This window comes from Brachyistius frenatus, unplaced genomic scaffold (genome assembly GCF_029030835.1).
Source record: "Brachyistius frenatus isolate BFR_SWC_R1_liver_20210118 unplaced genomic scaffold, ASM2903083v1 Contig_103, whole genome shotgun sequence".
NCBI lineage: Eukaryota > Metazoa > Chordata > Actinopteri > Embiotocidae > Brachyistius > Brachyistius frenatus.
Window position 1 is genome coordinate 194,033 of NW_027210702.1, and position 20,935 is coordinate 214,967.

The window sequence follows — 20,935 nt, forward strand, 5'->3', positions numbered from 1 at the left end:
AGGAAACCTTTCTAAAAACCTTTAAAATCTCGCTTTAAACATGACAGTTAAAAAAAATAAAATAAAAAAATTACGGTAAGACAACTTTAGAACGACTCTTTTATTTTGAAAAAGAACTTTTTTAAGTCACTTGTAGCTTTGCCTGAAACACAATCACCTCCAATTTCATGTCATTTTCTTTAATTCCTTTTTATAAATTAGAATGGTATATTATGCATGCAATACCGCATTAGCTGCTTAGGGTTTCATCTTCCACAGAAAAATAAAAAGATCAACACCAAAATCCCTTAAACGTCCAGATGAAGCTGCTTGGAAAAGGATGGTTGGAGAAGCCACAGCATGAAGCGATGTACACAGTTTGCGGTTGCATAGTACAGTACATGAAGTTCCTCATTTTAAAACAGCATGCCGTTTTGTATTGCACATTACTGAAAACTTTGTATACTGGACCTTGCTGTCGTCCCGAGTATCCCGCATGGATCGTCGTCGTCTCATTTTCAGCACATGTATACAGCAAATAGCATCTCTCAAAGACATTATGTACATTTATTTGTTATAAAAATAATCGCCAGCAAATATTCATCTATTATTTTTCTACTGGAATAAATGTTTGTTCTTTTGATTCTTTTGATCTTTTTTTTTTTTTTTTTTTTTTTTACATTTTACCAAAGAAAATCCTCCCTATAAGTTCTGTATTTTGTGGTCACCTTTAGACTTAAATAAAAATAAAAGTAGTAATAAGCTTCGTTTTGAGACAAAATTTTGGCCACACAGGTAAAGCTAAAATAAAAGTAAAAGAAAGCAAATACAGACAGGTTTTTTTCGGGTTTTTTTTTAGCTGTGAGTGAGTGAATGATGCGTTACTTTGCTCCGGTCTAATTCCATGACTCCAAACAGGCAAACATTTCTCATTATTTAGGGCGTTCACAAAAAGAGGGATGGTGGCACGCTGGTCTGGAAATCCCTTCTGATTGTCTCAAGCAGCCCAGCTCAACATTGGTTGGTGGGATTTTGAATGGAAAATGGCTCCCTGTTCAATCAACCAATGGGATTTTTGATGCTGTGGGGCATAGTGAGACAGAAAAGCTGCTTGTAAACAGTATGCATTTTCTACTTTCATTTAGAGTCTTGGAGTTTCCTTCCATTAACAAATAGTGAACAACATGGAAAGAAACAGGAAATGAGCAATAATCTGTGCCCTTTTACCAGATTCACATTGTAGGAATAATTACTCAGAAAACACCGTAGTTTTTTGCTTTACTCTTTTGTGCTATATTTGTCTTCTTTTTTTTTCCCACTTTTATCCAGTTCTATACAAAGAGATAATCTATTCTGCATTTAAATAAACCGAGAGCTGCTTTAAACCAATGAAAACTACAGTATTTAGTGTCAGGTCAGGCTTGTCAGGAGTGGGGCATTCGGCCATGTTCTCCTTTCAAAGTTTCTCTAATTAGGCCTTTAAAATTAGCAAGACGTCTCAAAACTGTGTCAGACAGACGTCTCTTATATAGGACAGAATTCATGGCTACTTTCTGCAGATTCAAATGATGACTTTGTGACTCGGAGTGATAATAAAAGATCCTCCTCACTACTTAATGTAAATGGTCACGATCAGAAGCCTTGTGATCAACCTGACTTACATTCAGACTGGAAGATTTTGCACCTGTCACAAACCTAAAGACAACATTTTGCTTCGTTTCAACAGTTCAATTAAATAAAAAACAATAAAAAAATCAGATTGCTCTAAAAGCAGCAGCTCTCAATTTATTGTTTTTGCTTTTTTTCATTCAGATCTTTTCAAGCTAATTAGATAACACCCTGTATAGATCTCGGAGGAAATAAAAATCAGTAATTCACTATTTGTGAGGCACCAAGCTAATCTGGTGCTGCAGCAGAAACTAGTGTACATCATTCCTGTCAGAAGGGAAGAAGTCTAAATGTTCGGAGTCGCTTTAACATTTCTCTAAACATGCCAAAGAAAAACTGTGTTTGACAAACATTCTGTTTCATATCAGAGCACATCAGGAAAACATCTGCTCGTTTTTTTCCCCCCCTTATGTGATATTTATTCTGCTGTGTGTCTTTTTAGATTACCGCCGTGAGTGGAAGGACCAAACTTGCCTCACTAGAAAATAAATTGATCGTTCAAGCGAATTAATAAATGTTCAAATGAGTTGAAAATACAAGGTCAAAAAAATAATTGTGGATGTAGCATGTTTATAGTGCATCGTTATTTCCCAATTTGTGCATTTAATCGATGGATTTTCAAATGAGGTTCATCTTAATTTATTCATCAATCAAAAATTAGGTCATTTTGTTGTCATGTAAACGTCAGGTTTGGTCCCCCAACAGAAAATAGTCTTTGTGGTTTGTAACAGCCACATCAAATCAAACAAACTCACTGCCTGGACGGAGAGGGAACCCTGTTTGTAATTGTACTGTATCATGTATCATGTCATACAGGAAGTTGTGAGGCTTTATGTTAACCTGTCATTCACTGGTAAAGTTCATTCGACACATAGCGAGGACAAACTGAAGAATCAGACACGTCTCGGTTACCTTCGTACCGTCAAACCTAAGGAAGCCAAGAGCAGTCAAAATGATTGAAGACTTCAGATAATAAAGGAGCAGTTGTCGTATTTACTACATTTTTGTCTCGCAAATATAACGACTTACTTATCTCCTTATTCCAAGATAACAAGACAGCTTACTTTTTCCTGTCGCCTCCATCTCTCTAAAGTCAGAGGAAGGACTCCATCAGACAAACTATAATGTATATATATATATTATTAGAGATATATATCTATTTAATGTTCTACTTTGCTGAATTACTTTAACATTTTTTACCTTTTCAGGCCTTGAATTGGGTCTCTGCTCGGGTTTGTTATCTGGAGATGATAAGATAATTAAGTCATAATCACAAGATGATAAATCCATATCGTTAAAGGATGAGATATGTACAGTAAAGTATGACAACAAGGCTGTCAGTTTCCACACAAAGCACCATGTAGGTTAGATAAACAGACCCTTTATGTGAGGGCTCCGGCTGTATCAGCTGTTTCAGTGCACTGACCACACTACAATAATATTCTGAATTAATAGAAACTCTTCATCGTTAGGATGGCTCCACTTTTATATCATGCAATCCACTGAAACTTGAATATTTTTCATTGTGTTGGTTGAAACCTCAAGATCTGTAATTTGGGACATCGTTTTCTTTTTCTTTTCTTTTTTTTTTTTACTTTTTTTTTTTTTTTTCTGGGTGGGGTGGGAGGGGGAGAACGGTGCCCCCGTACTTCTACAAACATCAAGTTGATTACAGCAGGGTTGTATTTTACGTTTGGAGGGAACATGCTCTGCAGTCAGGACAACATGCCAGCTACACAGAGAATGAACATGATGCAACCGATCCCGCCGTGTCACGTTTCTACCGTTTCAATCCCCTAAAACCAACGAAAGGAACTTTGAGAGTGATTAACCGATGACACGACTGTTTGTTTTTCTTTTTTTTTCTTTTACGACTTTTGATTTCAATGCTAATAAATGCAAAACAACCTGTAGCTTCAGTAGCAGCTCTTTTAGGTCTATCGAGAAAAAAACAAAAACAAGGAAAAAACAAAAACAAACAAGCAATCCCATCATGCACCCTGGCCGGGGCAGAAATACCACACAGAACGTCCCAACCTGCTCAGTAGGTTCTCGCAACATCGGTCTTTATGCCACATCTCAACAACATCAAATGCATCTCGAGTAGTATTTTGCTATCGTATTTCACTACACTATCAGACAGACTGTCACAGCTATTGCCTTCTCTAACTCTCTAAGTGCTCGCTGTTCACAACAGAAGCGGTATTGTCGTCACTGAGATCCGACCCCAGCGCCATCAGAATCTGCTCCGCTTACGACGGTGAGGGTCTTCACCCAAATGAAATCCTAAAGCTATGCTACGGAAAAAGCTGGCCTTGCTCATAGTGACTCTCGAATAGCAAAATAGTTTGGGAATGTGAAGCACCAGTTTTTTCAAAAACCAGCAGCCAGAGATCGTCTGCGCCGAGCCGCGAACCAACAACCGCCCGCCTTCTCCGCAACTAGGTGGTTTACAAAATTGGACCTCCGTATCTACACCTGGGAGGAATCCAGAACGCTAAGTACAAAATATCAGTGAAGTGGATCATCTATCAGCATGCAATAAGCTAAATGGTGAGAAGATTTATACACGGCCCGGGATAGGGGGGGGCAGCAGCCTTCAGCAGTCTGTGTGCAGGGGGACGTCCCTCCGACCTGGTGCGATGCTTCAGGCGCTCAGAAGCCCGTACATCATCACATCGTCACCCTCCGACCACTAATTAGCCCGTTGACACGGGCAACGAGCACAATCTGCGCTGCACATCTGCTGAGCTTTGCGTTAGTACAATCCCAAAAGGTCCCAGGAACATAAATTTACAGTATTAGTTAATGTTGGCATCCTGAAACCTCCTGACTGCTCACTGATTGACGGGGTCGCCCTGACAGATCGATTTAAAAACAAAATACCTGAACTCGCTTTTGACTTTGAAAGAGAAAAATAGCCAGGTAGAGAGAACAAAAGCCCAAAAAAATAAATAAAAAAAGGTACAATTTGGGACCGTCTTGGCTCTATTGCAGCGTTTATCTCGGGTGGAATCTGGGCCGTTAGGGCCCGGGTGGAGACGGGAGTGGGCTCAGAGCCGGTGCCGGGAGTCATGGCTGTAGCTGCCCGGTGAACTGCGATTGCGATGTGGCTTGTATGCATCCTGATAGGGGTCCTGGTAGTCCTGGTAGGGGTCCTGCTGCTCTCGGCTGTGCTGCGAGCCAGAAGACATGCGGTTGCGTCCCTTGTGCGCCCGCTCGTTGTGGTAATTTTCGTCCGATGTCATCAGGTTGCGGCGTTCGTTGGGGGTGGAGTGGTCTCCCGTGTGGTTGCTCTGTCGCATTCTTTGGCTCTGCTGATCACACGAACAGAGCAGTGGACGACAGGACATCAGTACACAGCGCTAACCGAGGTATCCAGGAAATCTATTATATTTGCCCAGAATACATTATTGTATTTTCAGGGTGAAAAATTTTAACAGCAGCAACAGAGTCACATTTATTTGCCAACATTAAAACAAAGCCAGGAACTGTCTAATAATGCAACACACAAAATCGAACAGAGAATTATCCATGTACAAAAAGACCGTGCTGAATATGCAGCATGGGACTGAGATTTATCTTCTGTCTTGCGGTGGGATTAAGCTGCGTTGCTGAAGATGCAGGGAGAAGAGGAAGGATTACTGTGACAATGACAGTCAGAATAAAATCACAACCGGACTCGCAGGACTTTAGCGTTAAAGGAATAGTTGCACATCCTGAGAAACACGCTTGTTTACCCTCTGGCTGAGAGAAGAAGTGAATATTTGCTAAAGTGACCAGACATTCAAACTTCATTGATTTAAGAAACTTTGCAACTTTGCTGTGCACGAAGCGATTGAAACACAGAGACTGACTTTTTGACAATTTGAGGTGTTCCTTCAGGAACACGTGAATAGGAACATTTTCCTCCTGCCTTTTTTTTTTTATTATTTTTTTTTATCTCTCAACATAGTATGCAGACAGCTCCACAAATAAACAGTAAATCAACCCATACAGGAGCTCTGGTGTACCTGCAGTCCAGAGATGCTGGTGGGGTAGGGGGTGAGCGTGGTGGGGCCCAGGTTGCGTCCCAACAGGGGGTTCAGGGGCGTCGCCATCGAGGTGTGGGTCGCTTTCCAGTAGGCCTCGAGGTATTCGGCGAGATGCTCGCAGGCGTCCTCCAGCTGGTTCTCGTCCAGGATGATGTCAAACATTTCCTGTGAGCAGCAGATGGTCGGAGGGAGGAATGGAAATAAGAAGCTCGTGATGGAAACGTGATGAAACGTAAACTATATCCACTCTGTTGTGTACATAAATACATGATATCAACACAGAAAGGCTAAAAAAAACCAAAAAACCCAGTATATATAAGATTTATTTTTAACTGTTCGACAGGTGCGTGAGGACGGCCTCTTACCGGTGGACACTGGGCCAATTTGTCGGCGGCCACAAGCTGGACATTCAGGTGTTTGCTCTGGGACTTCCCTCTGGACTTCACGAGCCTCTGCAGAACCTGAGAAGGAGAGATGTTTGGGTGACTCTGCTTAAGTATGCAGAGATTTACTTCCTAGTCGTGATTGTCTACTTATATTACAGACGTGGTGAAAGTTCATATTGCTTTTGAGAGGAAATAAAAATAATAATAATAAAAAAAAGCTTCCCTTTTGTCATTTTTTTTAAAAGATTTTCAGAATAAAACAAGAAAACAAAATGCTCAGTGGTTTTGTTTTGGTCTTTAATGATCAATATGCTACGGAATAGAAATAACCACAAACAATAAACAGCTTAATGAATAAAATACAAATCTGTAGTATTTCTAATATCCTGATATTTATGCGTCCTCATTTGTTTAAGGTCAGCTGCAGAAAATCAATCATTTCGCATGCCAGCAGGTTGGGTGTATAAAACACGTGCAAATCCCACCCGAGTAGCGTGTGACCATTATTAAAAGAGGGAACTGAAGACTAAACTGTGGATGCTCTGGAAGATTTCATGAACCCTCCCAGGCACAGACAACTGATCTGAGTTGTCGCCCGAGTGCTGAGGGAAGAAGTGCAGCAGACGTACTCCTGCATGCAAAGGTGCCGCGGTGCAGATGACTTTGTGCAGATTTGACTCCACAAAGCCTTTAAAGACTCTTTAAAGTTCAGTATTTCATGCCGGTTTTAAGGGAACATTGTGCTTGTGAAGAACTGCTACACCCGTGGAGGGAAAATATCAACCTGACACACAGTCTGTTACCTTTTAATTACCTTTAAAATGTCTTGATGTTTGTCCCCAACTGAATGACTCTGTTGGACAGTAGCTGTGGAGATCATGTTAAATTATATATTGTGTTTTCTTTTGCCGTTTTGTCCATTGATGATTCGGCTCATTAGTCCATGTAAACCCACAACAGAGAGTTCAACCCGATCTTACTGCCGTGACTTTATGTTGCGAGTACCTTTGGCGAGGAGACTTTAACGTGGACTATAATGGGAGCCAGCGAGGTCTTGAGCAGCTGGGCCGGGTGGTTGATGGTGTCGGCGTCCAACACCACCAGCTGCAGGGAGCGGGCCAGCTCGAAGATCCTCTCGATCTCGCTTTGCACCTCAGCTGATGGGACAAAACACAGGTCCAGTACGATGCATATTTCTTCATATATTCTGTTGGTTGACAGCAGTTGGTTTGATCCACATGTGAAATATGGGCCGCAGGTTTTCTCACCTAAACTGGAGCGAGTGTTGGATCTTTCTATTATGGCCCTCTTACTGGGGTTGTTGAGAACAGACCTCTTGGCCAGTGAAATATCTGCTGTGACTCGTGTAATAGATATCCTGAAAAAAAGAAGACAGAAAAAGGTCCACTTTGGTGCAGTGTTATTTTATTCTTGATATGAAAAAGCAGCAATGCAAGCACGTGACTATTTCTTTACATTTATTGAAATAATTGGAGTAAAATAAAAATAAAATGTCTGCATAATTTTCATGTCCTGTCCTATTGTAAAATAAATTTGCACATTTTTCTTAATTAAAACCATGATTTGGGGAATTTTCTAATCCAAGATGACAACTAACACTTTACTGGGTAACAAACATACTGAAAAAGCAGTGGTGAGATGACACTGGTTTAATGAACTGCCATTTTTGTCTTACCTGCCATCAAATCTGTGCTTGAGGAAGTCGAATAGAGCTTTCTGCATCATGTCTGTGACCTGCGTGAAAAAGAAAAGACGTTGGATTGAAGGTTCATAATCAGAATAGGAGGGAATGATGGTGTGTACATGTGTTTGGACTGTAATAATAATCTGCCCACAGTGTTTTCCCTGCCTTCTGCCCAGTGCATGCTGGGAAAGCCCCCCCTCCTCCCCCACACACACCCCACCATCAGGATAGTCAATATAAATAAGCCACCATCCATCAGGCAAATCCAGGAAAACAAGACAGATGGTTTTTCTTCTGCTGCTAAAAAAACCATAATGATGTCTGCTGCCTCGTCTGAATGAGCAGGATGGATATGACATCATCAACTCAGATCGTTCCCATGTGACCGGCTGTGGTGATGACATTTACTGTTGTCCATGCATTTTTGATGACTCTTTTTTATTCCCATGTATCTCCTGTGAGAAGATGTGTTTCAAGAAGATTCCTGCGTGCTTCCAGACAATCCTCCTTGTCCACAGTTCATTTATAGACAGCGATGGGAACAATCAGGGCTCTTTACAGGAAAGTCTGCCAATTATTCAACATATTTTCATCTGACCTCTTCGTCTCCTCATTAGTTTGGCTGCAATCTGGATGTTACGTGGGCGATGACACACTCATAATTAACCGAGAGCTATTTTGGGGGGCTCGGGGAAAGACGTACAGGACTCTTCTCCTTTCTGTAATCCTTTTGCACTGCTCAAATTCACATACTGACGAACGCGAGAAGATAAGAGTGGAAATGTCTCGATTCACCTCGTAACCCTTGAGCGAGGGTCCCACCAGCACGACGGGCCTCATGGAGGGAACCACATCATACGGGGGGATGTGCTCCATCTGTTGACACAAAGCAGCAGCAGCAGACTCATCACAAACAAGGAAACAGAAACCAAATAACACCACAGTTCAACATAAAACGGAGCTGACAGCCGTAGTGGACCGGAGAGTCCGCTGAACTCACGATCAGATGTGTTAAATGGGAGGTTGGTGTTTTGCCATGTCGAGGCACGTAGCAAACGATAAGTTCATTTGTCAAAATGTAAGAAGAAGACAATTTTGACTGAGATTGTTTCACCTTCCCTAAAACATAATTACACATTACAACTGTCTTGAACAGTTAACACATCTTTTGACGAGTGACTTCCATTCATTGCATTTTGACCAACTAACATTTTATCATTTGCTGCACAGATGGATGGATATGAGATCTCTACTGCACATAGATCCTGTCAACCAAGACCGAGGAAGACTGTGAGATACAGCTTAAAGCTCTGGAAAATATATATCTATATATTCCAGCTGCACAAACGCTTGATTTCCTGAAATCCTGATTGTCATGACGACATTACGTTACATGTTTTTGACATTTGACAGGTGAATTTTGTTTTTGCATTCATATAGGTCTTAAAACTGCACATTTTGAAATTCATATACTGTAATTTCATAGAAGTGAATTGTTCTCCCGCCCATAAAGTTTAAATAGTTGAGATTTGAACCTTTCTTTGAGCTTTTCTTTAGCCCAGTTTCTGGCTCAAAGAATAGCGACAGGTAACGAAATGTGCACTTTAATTCATTTAATGAAATAAATGTATAAAATCACGTGTACAATCCCTGAAACGGTCTCCAAACTATGGTGTGTGCAGTACTTTGGCATCACAGGAACAGTGATGATCTGGCGCTGTATACTTCAGTAGGGCTGAAGTATTGTATGGCATGAGAGTGTAACTTCAGCGCTACAGGCTCCTGTCGAGTGGATGGGGTAAATGAGTGGGTTTATTTTACCGTCACCAAACTTACCACTTTCTGTTTCTGCTTTCCTGTAGGAGGGGAGAGAAGACAGTGACAGCGCCGTCAGTAGCTGCTGCGACGGGAGGCGTCGCCGCAATTCACAACTCAAACACGCTTCACGTGAAGAAACTTGTCATCGTAATTTTACAAGAAATGAAACCTATCAAGGATAAGTAGCACGATATAAAAACACATAGAAAGCATCTCTATTGTCCTAAGGTTATATTCACAAAGTCACATGAGTGCAGTTCAGAGGGGGGGTCATAGCCTTGTCGTTGGGTTCACACTGTGGTAAGCCCCAGTCTCAGAGCGCCTGCAGTCCTCAACTGGAGGAAGAGGAGGATCATGGGAAAATGTACCAACAACTCTACGCAGTGAACTTATGCTCTATGCAGAGACATGGGAAGGCTTTAGAGTTTTATTCTCTCTATGTTGTTGTAGCTCAGGAGGCTCAGCTCTAAGCTGGCGGCTGGCTAGTAACGGCCCTCTCCCCCTGTCTGATGTTCTCACCTGCCGAGGATATGAGCGGGCGGATAGAGGCTGATACCTCATCCTCTACACTGGAAGAAGAGTTCCCTCCAGACTTACTGGAAAAGACAAGAGGGGATAAAGAAAGACAGAAAAACAGCGTGGTATTAATGCAGAAAAACAGACTCAGACTGCAGAGGAACAACATGTTGTTTTGAAAGGATCACAAGAAGCTGAAAAACTTATGGTGCATTCAATAAAGATGAGCTATTAACTTTAAAATCAAAACGTGTAACTCATTTTAATTGTTATTTTTTTTGCGATTATATCTTTTACTCGACATTAAAAATTGCACACGGGCGGCTGATCTAGTGATGTCACAAGTCTATGTCCAAATAAGTACAGATTTTCAGTCATAATTACCGATAACATATTATATGAGGGCATTCATAGTCATTCCTTTCTGAGCTCGTTATGATTTTATTGACGCAAAGCAAAATATTTTTGCATCCCACATCGCATATTTGAAGACTCTTGATCGACGTAACCATCACAGAGAGCAGACTGAACTAACCCTGAACTCTGAGATGAGTTGACTCAGGCAATGAAAAGAAAAGTCATCCGTGGAGCTCTGATACTATGATTCACCATGACAACGGGGGGAAATAAAGAGTAGAGCCTCCATTTTAATCTGTCACAATGCACATTTTTCTTTAAAAAGCACAGCAGCAGCAGTGAAAGAGTTGGACCGGAGAAAAGAGTTCACGCTATTGGACTTTATTATTTAGCCGTCTTACGTGTTCATACTAACATATATACTTATATTTAAATATTTTTACTGAGCTGCAAACTGACAGACAAAGTGGTGGCATCAGAGGACGAAAATGTAGATCAAACATATGAGACATATTTTTATTTATAGACCTGTGATTGTAATCTCAACCTAGTGGTAGTTTTGTTGATTGGTAGTTGAAAAAGCATTTAATGGCTATTTGCCAACATGCAGTCAATTGTGTTGTGATTAAAATGCTCTTAAAACCTAAATATTGTATTTAAAAGTCTTTTCAGCTGCACTTTAATCATCTTCACTCAGAAATATAAGTAGAATTAATATTTTTAGACTTATTTTATGTTTTCAACTGACATTTATAGTCATAAAACAATACAGGATCATTTTACACAGAAAGAAAAGTAGAGAACAAAATGGAAATATTCAAAGAGAGTAAAATATTATTATGATCTCCTTTGAATTTCGGACTTCTCAGCATCTTTGGTGGTCAGCATGTCTCTCATCGCGCTGCCGTTTTCCACTTACAGCGGTTAATGGGCTTCACGTGTCTCTCCCTGTCTGCGAGGCTCGGTGACAAAGAGCCACCCCAGTAAGTGAAGCGCTGGAACCCTCCAGTCTCGTGAGATTAGTATTAAACTCAGCAGCAAGGCTTGAGAAAGTGCATGCGAGTTACTGTACAAACTCTGGATGACAGAACATTCAAGACACATTACACACACACGGGGAAACGGGAGGGCTGATAGGTGTGCTAATTACAGCCATTGAGACCGTTTGACTGGTGCAGGCAGCGTGAGTAGAAGGGATGGAGTAAATATGAGTCACAGGCAGACCTGGGTCAGAGTAGACTTCAAAATAAAGCGCTGACATAACCGAGGAGATCCTAAACCTTTAATGGAGGAGTTAATGGACAGAATAGACCTATCAGATATGATCATTTTATTGTCAGGAGCTGTATCTCCATACCGTTTTCTGTCAAAATGTGAAGCTGGAAAAAGGAATAATTTTATTTGGTCTGAAAGAAATTCCTTATAACTAAAAGTAAAGACATGAAGCGGTGTTTAAAGTTCGTTTCTGAAAAGCTGCAGTGAAAAGCAGGAGGATGGAAATAAAGGCAATGAAAGGATTGATTATGACCTTTTTCACCAACTACAACCCTCTGTTCACGGCAAAAATGTAAACTGAAATATAGTCATATACAGTAAATATCCTTTCTTTCACTGATTTGTTGTTCATATGATGTCAGTCAGCACATATTAATAATCTATAAGTGCCCCTAGTATTCATTTGTTGACTTACCCTTGGACTCGTCCTCTCTTTTGCTCCTGCTGGAGCCGGATGTTCTCGAGCTTCAGAGGGCTGGGGATGAAGCCGATCTCACAGCCCTCCTTCACTAACCGACCGATCCACCAGTCATTGTTGAACTTCTGGGGATGCAAACACAAACACTAATATGAGTCATCGACTAAAAAAAAAAAATACAAATGAGGCTGAATTTTGTGTTACATGTTCATTGGACACACGTACCTCTTTTATGTGGAGGAAGTCCTTGCCGTCAAAGGAGATGGCTGTGGCCGGTACTGGAACATCCTCATCCAATGCACCACAGTAGCTGACGTTGGTCCTCACAGCAAATGCCACAGGTTTAGTCTGAAAGATGGAAACGCAACAAAATAAAAGCACACAAACAACATGAGCATTGAGAATATTTTTTGGCAAGTTCTTCCTGCTATTACAGACTTTTTATTGCCCTGCAGAACAGACACTGTAAGCTTCTTCTGTGTACTTAAGCACATGTGTAGATGAATATATGTAAGCAGCGCCACTGATGGGCTACCTTGGCTCTTTCCAGTTGAGTGGTGGCCTGCTGCTCCCTCTCCTGACGGCTCTGTCCCGGTCCTTGGCTCTGGCTGGGGCTCTGGCTCTGGCTCTGGACCTGGGCCTGCACCTCCCGCTCCTCCTCCAGAGAGACATCTGAGTCTGATGGTCTGCTAGTGTACGAATCAGCTGAGCCCTGCAAACAGAGGTCACACCATAGGTTACTCAATCTGGAGACGTGTTGGGAGACAATGGGAAAAGCCCTTTATAAGAAAGCTTAAAATAGCCTTAGCTCTCATTTAAGCCAGATTTGTCGTACGTTTTTTTTCCTGCCGAGTCACTCAAGTAGTCAAAGCGCCATTTAGACAAACAGGAAAGAGCCACAGTGCTGTAAAGACATGGCTAATGCAGATGAACATTAGCACTCTGCTCCTAATAGGCTCGATTTGCTGTTTAAAAACCGCTTAAAGGGAAAAGAGAGCGCTCAAGACCTCTAAACAAAAAAACTCTCCACACACCGACACACTGTCCCGATATCAAGGGCAAAAAAAAGTTAGAGGAAGTTAGAAAAGAGGGAGGACGGATGGCCTACATTGTCTCTCTGGAAAGACAAAAAAGCACAAAGGCTCTGAGGTTCGTACAGTCACACTGATTTAAAACAAGGACGTGCTGCAGCTTTAACCCGAAGCTTTCCAACTGCTGAGCGTAATAAGGTTAAAAGATTCTTTATGGGATCGCTTACTGAGGTTTTTGGGTTTTACAGCAAACGGGGAGCCAAGTCCAGAGTGGCGGTTTGGCACTCTGAATGCAGAACAGGTGAAATGGATGATACAGAAAAGAGCAGACTGCCAGCAGCGTCTCAGACAAAGTGAAATTTCCATTCCTGTGGTGTCAGCAGTTCGTCCAACCGTCCACGTTCAATAACCGGGCTGAATGGCGACAAATATGATCTCGGTTCCCAGAAAGAGGAAGATGGATTTCTGCTGCTTCGGCTTTCATTTTTCTTGCGGCTCGTTTAAAGCAGACGGTCATGAAACATTAACCGTCTGTGTACGCCACTAGAAATTACCCCGAACATGATCACAGATTAAAGTGTGCGGGAGGTCCTGGTTTATAATGCTAAAACAGAAAAAGAAAATTAAGGTGTTAAAAAAAAAAGGTCCAAATTAGAGGATGCTGAATCAGAATTATAAGACAGCAAGACAAACGTATAAAAACAGTGAGTCAAAGTTATGAGACGGTAAAAGACATAGCGGGTAATCTGTTCACTTATTTTGTGTTTGTCTTCTGAGATAAAACATTTTACATGCCAGACATCTGGTATCGACTGAAGATGTTTAATCGGCATATTTGATCATAACTTTGCAATTAATCGAAACTTCCTCCATCTCCTTTATATTAAAACACTGAAGGGTTTGTTTGCATTTCCTTTCACTACACAGGAGCTCACAGAAGCGCTAACAGACGTTTACCGGTCTCGTGTTTTGTTTATTTGTTGTTTTGTCAGTTTTTTTTTTTGTCATGCTCATCCTGCCACCCGGTAAGGAATCCACAACTGGACCCAGAGCTTTCTTCTGCTGTGTTAATCTAAAACAATCAGCCTCTAATGATGATTCAATTAAGGGAGACCATTAAGTCCCGAGAGGATCAATCAAGTTCGTCATCACAGCTAAGCACTTTTTTTTTTTTCTTTCTACAAGCCAGCAGCAGCAAGGCCTGACTTCAGCACACTGACCGTCTTCAGCGTGTGCACCGCATCCCAAACACTCACTGGATCTTTGTGGGCTTTCTAAGAATGAACAGAATCAAATACCTCGCTCCAACAAGAAGAACAGAAAATGGTCCTGCTGATTCCTTCAGCTCCTTTAAAGGGCTAGTCCGCCAATTTGACTCATCATGAACACAACTCAGCCACTGAGAACACTTGTATATCTATATATAAGTGACGGAGCTGCATTGATGTCATATTGATGTCATAATGATGTCATCAGCGTTATCTCGGTTTGCGTAAGAGCAGGACGCTTTAAATTGAGAGTTTAAAAGACACAGATGGGGAGGGTCTGATGAAAGACGAATTGCATCGTGAGGATTCAGTGTTTTAGAGATTTTACCATACAAAGTCACGAAGTCTTTGACCATTTGTCTCATAATCTCTCTTTCACACGTCCACACAAATATCCCAGCTATGTCTTTACTACTGATACGCAAGCATTAATAGTGTATCCTGGTCAATGTATTTTTCTCCATTTCCCCAAATCCTTCGATCCACCCTCATCTCATGAATCTGTGCGGACGATTTGAAGGTGCACCGTAGCATCCGAGCTATTATCCAATGGAGTAGCTTCAGCATGTGACTCATCAACATCAGAATCCACTAAATGACATCACGATGCATGTTTTCTGCGAACCTCGTCAGAGCCCGTACATCGCAGGGTCACAGAAGACATTTTTAAGGAAAGGGATAAAAGGAGAAATGTGACATGTGAGGATTTATCATGTCAGCGTGTTGCTTTAGGGGAGGTGGGGGGGTGGAGGAGGGGAGGCGGGGGAGGCGGGGGAGTGGAGGAGGGGGGTGCGGTGAAAGGGAAATGAACATCTTTCCATCTTCCTCTTTGAATCGGGCTGAATGGCTCCTCCCGGCTCTGGTGGTCTCCTGACGTCCGTCCTTACAGCCTCGCAGATGGACGGCAGCCACCCGTCGCACGCACGCACAAACATCATACCGAACGGCGTGACTGTCACACGTCGGAGGCCATCTGCCTAATGTGCACCCCCGTTCGAACACCGACACCCACCCAACCCCCTTCCAGCCAAGCAGAGCCCACGATCACGCTGCACTGTACCGCTGGCTAACCCATCAAAGGCCTCCTATATGTGTGTGTGTGTGTGTGTGTGTGTGTGTGTGTGTGTGCACTGAGATACCTCCATCAATAAACACACAAAAGATTCACACACACACACACACACACACACACACACACACATCCAAACACTCACCGCCTCCGAGTCTTCAAATCCATGCAGGTACAAATTGTCATACATGGAGGTTTGATATTCCAACGAGCGCGTCTAGAAGAACGAGGGGGAAAAAATGAGAGTGGAGGCGGAGGAGGAAGGAGGGGGCACCAGAGAGAAAAAAAAAGGATGGATGGGGGGATGACGACAATCCCTTCTCTCCACAGCAGAGAAGAATAATTTTTTCTTTAAATATCTCCCCTCCCGTTGGATCACGCCTGGTCCTCCAGAGGCCCGTCGCTTGATGGATGCAGCTTCTCCCTGATCCCAGAGTGCTGCTGGCTGGCTCACATTATAGGATGGAGAGGCTCTCCCTGGAGGTAGCCCAATCCTGGCATTTCATTTCATCAGGCTTCCACGCGCACACACAGACACACACATATACATATACAAGGCGAGAGAGCAGCAGAGGCAGCAGCAGCAGCAGCAGCAGAGCAATATCCAAGCCTGATGACAGAGCCAATGTGCACGGAGCTGATTGGCTGGCTGGCTGTCCACTCAGCTTGGATGAGCGCTCTCCTTGATTTTCTTTTTTTTCTTTTCTTTTTTTCAGTGCGAGGAGGTAGCAGAGATGGGGGGAGGGGGATGGAGGAGTAAAAGAGGGGAGCAGCATCCTCCATTTCCCCGTCACCTCTCATCCTCACGCTGCTTATTTACTCTCCAGAGAAAGCAGAAAAATACATTAAATTGTTTATTAAATAACAAATAGAGGTCGAATTAATGTGTATTTGATCCAAGTATTTAAAAGAATGGCATTTTATTTCCTCTTTAGAATCTAACTGAGAGAAAAATATCTATGCTTTTAAAATTTAAATCAAATCTGGTGGTTCAATTATTGAAAGGAATTAATCAGCCACTTTATTTAGAACTGTTTGGTTGTTTGAGTCACATTTTAAAGCAAAACTCAACATTGTCTGGTTTTAGTTTACATATTATCAGGACTAATGTTGCTTGCCATCTCAAATATGAAGTTGGTCACATCTGAAATATGGAGGACGAATTTCCTCATAGTGATGAACACAACTTAACTTGTACATGACTGGTGGCTACTTTCCCTTTAGCGCCATAATATCACAAATTTTACTTTCCAATTAATGGATAATTGTGTGTGTCAATATAGAGCAGCATCAAACAGGCAGTCACAATCACCACTCACATCTGCTCAAACCTGACAGCGTCTGTTAAAGCCACTTTCAAGTGTCTTCAAAATCACAGGTCAAAAAAACAGCATCCATCACAGAGCTTCACTTTCACAGACCAAATACAACCTGCTGCAAAACAAGTACAAACCTCATGAAACTATTTACACCCTTCACTTTACCAGTGAGCGGCGTCTGCCTGCGGAGCGATGAGGGCAGAGTCTAAAATAAACTACTCAGACCAATAAAGATTTAAAAACTGCACAAGCACAGCACAACTCAGTCTAAAGTCATACACATGATGACAGCTAAAGTATCTTCTGTATTTGAATATGAAAAGGAAATAATAAAAGGCCACAACTGTCCCTCTGACAGCTGCATCACTGTTAGTTTTCTCAGGACAAATCCACGGTGTTTCAAGGAGTATACGTCTCCTAATGCAACATACAGTTTGTATTTAACAAATTAGAAAAAGTAATGTACTAAATACATATTCTCCACTATTGCAGAGTGAAGCTGACTTTTTAGGGCATTAGTCACGCTGTGTTTCCTTTACTTTGTTATTGGTGCACTGCAACCCTCTACATGCAGCAAACTGCTGCCCCCTGCAGTCGACAGCTCCGAGAATCAGCGATGTGCTGGCGGACAATGTGGCACAAAACAACCGCAAACCTTGGACATTAAATCCAAACTATATCACCGGGAGTAGAAACGAGCTCCACGAGGTGCCTCCTGTTCAAGAAAAGTCATAAGGGACTTTTGTCTTAAAGCCTGAAGAACCTCTTTGCTGTTTTAGTAACATAATAATGCTGAAGTGAATCCATGAGAGACATCAGGTAACTATTTCAGGCAGATGAAGGCCACAGGGAGTGATTACTGGAACACATTTAGGCCACATAAAAAAAACATAAAATCCCCAACCAGTGCTTCCTATTTTCCATCCCGGGCCCTCCCCTGCAGCTCAGTACCTGTCTGAGGATGAAGCTGGTGGAGGTGGTGCTGCCATCGGACCTCTTGAGGCGGCTCCTCCTGGAATAAGTCCCTCGGTTCACCTGTATGAAAAAACAAAATCTTATCCAGCATCTACATTCAGTTTTCTGGCCACATCAGGTGAATACACGGTGCCAGGTGCCATCTGTGCACATCCGGTTCAGATGGCTGCTTTTTTCCAGGACAAAAATAATAAGGTCAACTTCACGTGGAAGTATCAGCACCCACATGACACAAATAGAACTTCTCCTGTTTGTTTCTGCATTACATGTTTGTCTTTCCCACTTACTTTTCTCCTGCCCTGCGGACTTTCTTTCTTTTCTCTCTTCCACAAAATCCAAATATACCAGCAGAGTCCATCTCCAGGGAACTAAATTAATTATCTGCCAGTGATTTGCCCCATTTCTGTTCAAATCTCCAGAGTTAATGACAATGTCACCGTTAAAAAGTCAGAACCTACTTCCCTGAATTCATAAAACAGGGACATTAATCTGGGTCACCATCGCTCTTCTTCTGCCTCTCAATTCGAGCCAGCAGCCAAAAGCCAAGAAGTGATGAGAGGGATGAAGATAACGAAGTCTATGAATATCCCGCTATTTATAGTCACGAGGAGTGATCACTCGAGCAGAAGAGAAATAAGTTGTCAGCACTTGATAAATTCACTTCACTTTAGATACAGAACATCCATTAAAAATCTACTGAATTTAACATACATGTAACATAAAGGCTGGTTGACTCGAGGAGGTGAAGAGTCTTATATACTCCTCATTTAGATGAAATGAGATATAATTAAAGATAATCAGCAGAAAAAATCATGAGGATTACTTTACTTTTAAAACATCAAGTGGAAATTATGTTATATTTCAAGCAATATCTTCGATGTTCAATCTGAGCATTTCCTTTCATTTAATCAATAACACGATACCACGTATTGAATTAATAAGCATTATAGCCTCCAATATGATGACATACTTTGGACTCTCTTCTCTCAAGCGTTAGAGGGTCAAAACGATCCAAATTTGAAGGGATTCATGGCGTAAAAGAGACAATAAAACAATTTATAGTAACTTTATACATCGAGACCATTAATTGTACTTAAATAAACTCCATAAAAAGTGAATAAATGTTGATGTAAATCAAATTACCTGGAATTAGCAGATCAGAGGAGACTGAAGTCATTGTGATACAGACCATGTTAAGTTACTATCACTGCTTTATAAGATAATATTTACACCTGTAAACATGAATGGAACAGTATCACCGCTGATGTGCATGTCAACTTTCACACTATACTAAAAAGTGTCCAAAGGTAAAGTACAAATAAAGAAACAAACCAAGTCTTCCCCACCTGTCCATAGATAAATCCACACATACACATAGTCAGAGCAACTTGCAGAGTTGTTGCGTCTTTATAATGAGGAGTAACTTTGCAGTAAATGGTGTCTACAGGCATTTAAGAAAGGTTTCAACAACAGACTTGGTGTTCCTGGTAATTCAAATGTGCCAAACGGCCCCACTGCCCTTTTCAATGTTGCAGAAAGTCATGTTCTCGGGTGCATCTGCTGCGCATCATATCTCCAAAACAAAACTCACTTGAAAAATGGGCGCTTGGATGCCCTCGCCAATCTTGTTCCGTATGTAGATGTGTCGGGACATTTCGGCCAGAACATCGGTCCAGATGGCTGGCTGCTCCGGTCCAGCCCAGCGGAGGGGCGGCGGGTTCCGGGATGCGTGCTCCAGCTTCACGCCACGCAGGTGAACATGGGCGCTCACGAGCCGCTGCTTTTCTCAACTGTGCGCCAGACGCACAGGTGTGTCCGCTCCGTCCTGCTGCGCGCGCCGGGAGGGACGTCAGACACTGCTGCAGCTCGAGCCACTCAGCCATCTGCGTCCGAGTGATGGACGGAACTATTTTGGAAACAGAGGAGGGGGGTGTTACCTTAACAAAGAGACTCATTTAAACACGACAAGGAGCTATTTCAAGCCTCAAAGCAGCGTCAGAAAGAAATGAATGCCACAATGACCAAGGTCACAACATGATGAGGCAAATGATGTCCACCATGTCCACAAGGGTAGCGTTGGAGACAATCAATCTTAACACCTTTATTTATCAGGGAATATGTGCAAAAAGAACAATCATAGAGAAAGAGAAGAGAGGTCCTGTAGCTAAATGTGCAGTACTGACAAGTAAAACTAATGCAGAATAAACAGAAAAACAAAGATTGGCTGCATATCTACAAGTTGTGTCTGCGGTCCTCTTGTCCTGCTGCCCCTTGGCGGGCCCTGGCATTCAGGTCGGGAGCTACAAGTCCAGGTACAAATATAACTCCTGCAGGAAACAAGTGTCGAATTTAACAGAACATTACAGAGACACTGCAGAAGTCCACCAGGAAATACCCCCCCCCCCAAAAAAAAAAAAAAAAACAGTTAGTTAGTTAATTAGTGACATGATGTTGGGAAAACCTGCAGAGTTTCTTCATGGCATTGCATCATGTGTCTCTTCTGCTCTGAATGCAGAAGTAGGTCACACCTGGTAAAACTTTTAGCAAAAGATGGGACAAATCCCACTTTTTTTTTTTTCATGTCTTTATGTAATCCATGACTGACTTTTACATTTGGATGTTGGTCAAGAACCTGCTGTTTTACCCTCAGCAGGATATTCATCAGATGCCATTCCTCTGTTTACCTGCACGCTTCTTCCTGTGCCATTGGCTGCACATGTAAAGCATAACACCGCAGATCCACCCGATGCTTCATGGCTGCCAAGAGGTTCTTTTATTTAGAAGCCTTTTTAAATCCCATTTCCACCCCAGACTAGCCAAAGACTCCTGTGTTGTTTCATCTGTCCACAACACTTCCAACAAGCTCCAGGCCTTTTTACTGTGAGCGTTGTGACATTTTTATTTTGTGCTGAGCTCACAGGTAAAGTTTCTATTTCTCTGGATTGTTTCTGCAAAACCAAACTGGGAGTATTTTAGACACTTTTTCCTTAAAAATGTAAGTAGCTGTCTTTATGATCGGAGACATCGTTGAATAGAATTTGGATCCGTCCTCTAACAAAGTCTGTCTTCTTTATGGTCTTTCAGTTTTGCAGGTTTTGTTTACCAAAATCTCACAGC

General features: G+C 42.1%; 1 protein-coding gene across 3 annotated transcripts; it reads right to left on the minus strand.

Moving 5' to 3' along the window:
* Nucleotides 1-85: 85 nt before the first annotated feature.
* On the minus strand, nucleotides 86-19,659 carry LOC138628701 (voltage-dependent L-type calcium channel subunit beta-4-like). Of its 3 annotated transcripts, XM_069711888.1 has the most exons (14): nucleotides 19,410-19,659; nucleotides 17,795-17,878; nucleotides 12,692-12,868; nucleotides 12,382-12,504; nucleotides 12,154-12,281; nucleotides 10,110-10,186; nucleotides 9,609-9,628; nucleotides 8,568-8,648; nucleotides 7,764-7,822; nucleotides 7,336-7,445; nucleotides 7,073-7,224; nucleotides 6,047-6,142; nucleotides 5,661-5,846; nucleotides 86-4,964 (listed from the first exon to the last, which is right to left on the minus strand). In XM_069711888.1, exons 1-14 carry the CDS (start codon nucleotides 19,470-19,472, stop codon nucleotides 4,701-4,703), a joined length of 1,620 nt encoding a protein of 539 aa, XP_069567989.1. In that variant the 5' UTR covers nucleotides 19,473-19,659; the 3' UTR covers nucleotides 86-4,700. The 3 variants fall into 3 exon arrangements, with proteins under 3 accessions (XP_069567989.1, XP_069567990.1, XP_069567991.1); XM_069711889.1 differs by lacking the exon at nucleotides 10,110-10,186 and having other exon boundaries at nucleotides 9,609-9,627; nucleotides 19,410-19,657; XM_069711890.1 differs by lacking the exons at nucleotides 17,795-17,878; nucleotides 19,410-19,659 and adding an exon at nucleotides 15,670-16,127.
* Between the last annotated feature and the right edge of the window lie 1,276 nt (nucleotides 19,660-20,935).

What these genes read in the sequence shown, in the direction of transcription:
- LOC138628701 (XM_069711888.1), bottom strand. Translation starts at nt 19,472, where the DNA reads ATGTCCCGACACATCTACATACGGAACAAGATTGGCGAGGGCATCCAA. An exon ending in CTCAACTGGAAAGAGCCAAG is followed by an intron (nt 12,505 to 12,691) that starts GTAGCCCATCAG and finishes TCCATCTTTCAG; the next exon opens with ACTAAACCTGTGGCATTTGC. An exon ending in GAAAGCAGAAACAGAAAGTG is followed by an intron (nt 8,649 to 9,608) that starts GTAAGTTTGGTG and finishes TTGTGTCAACAG; the next exon opens with ATGGAGCACATCCCCCCGTA.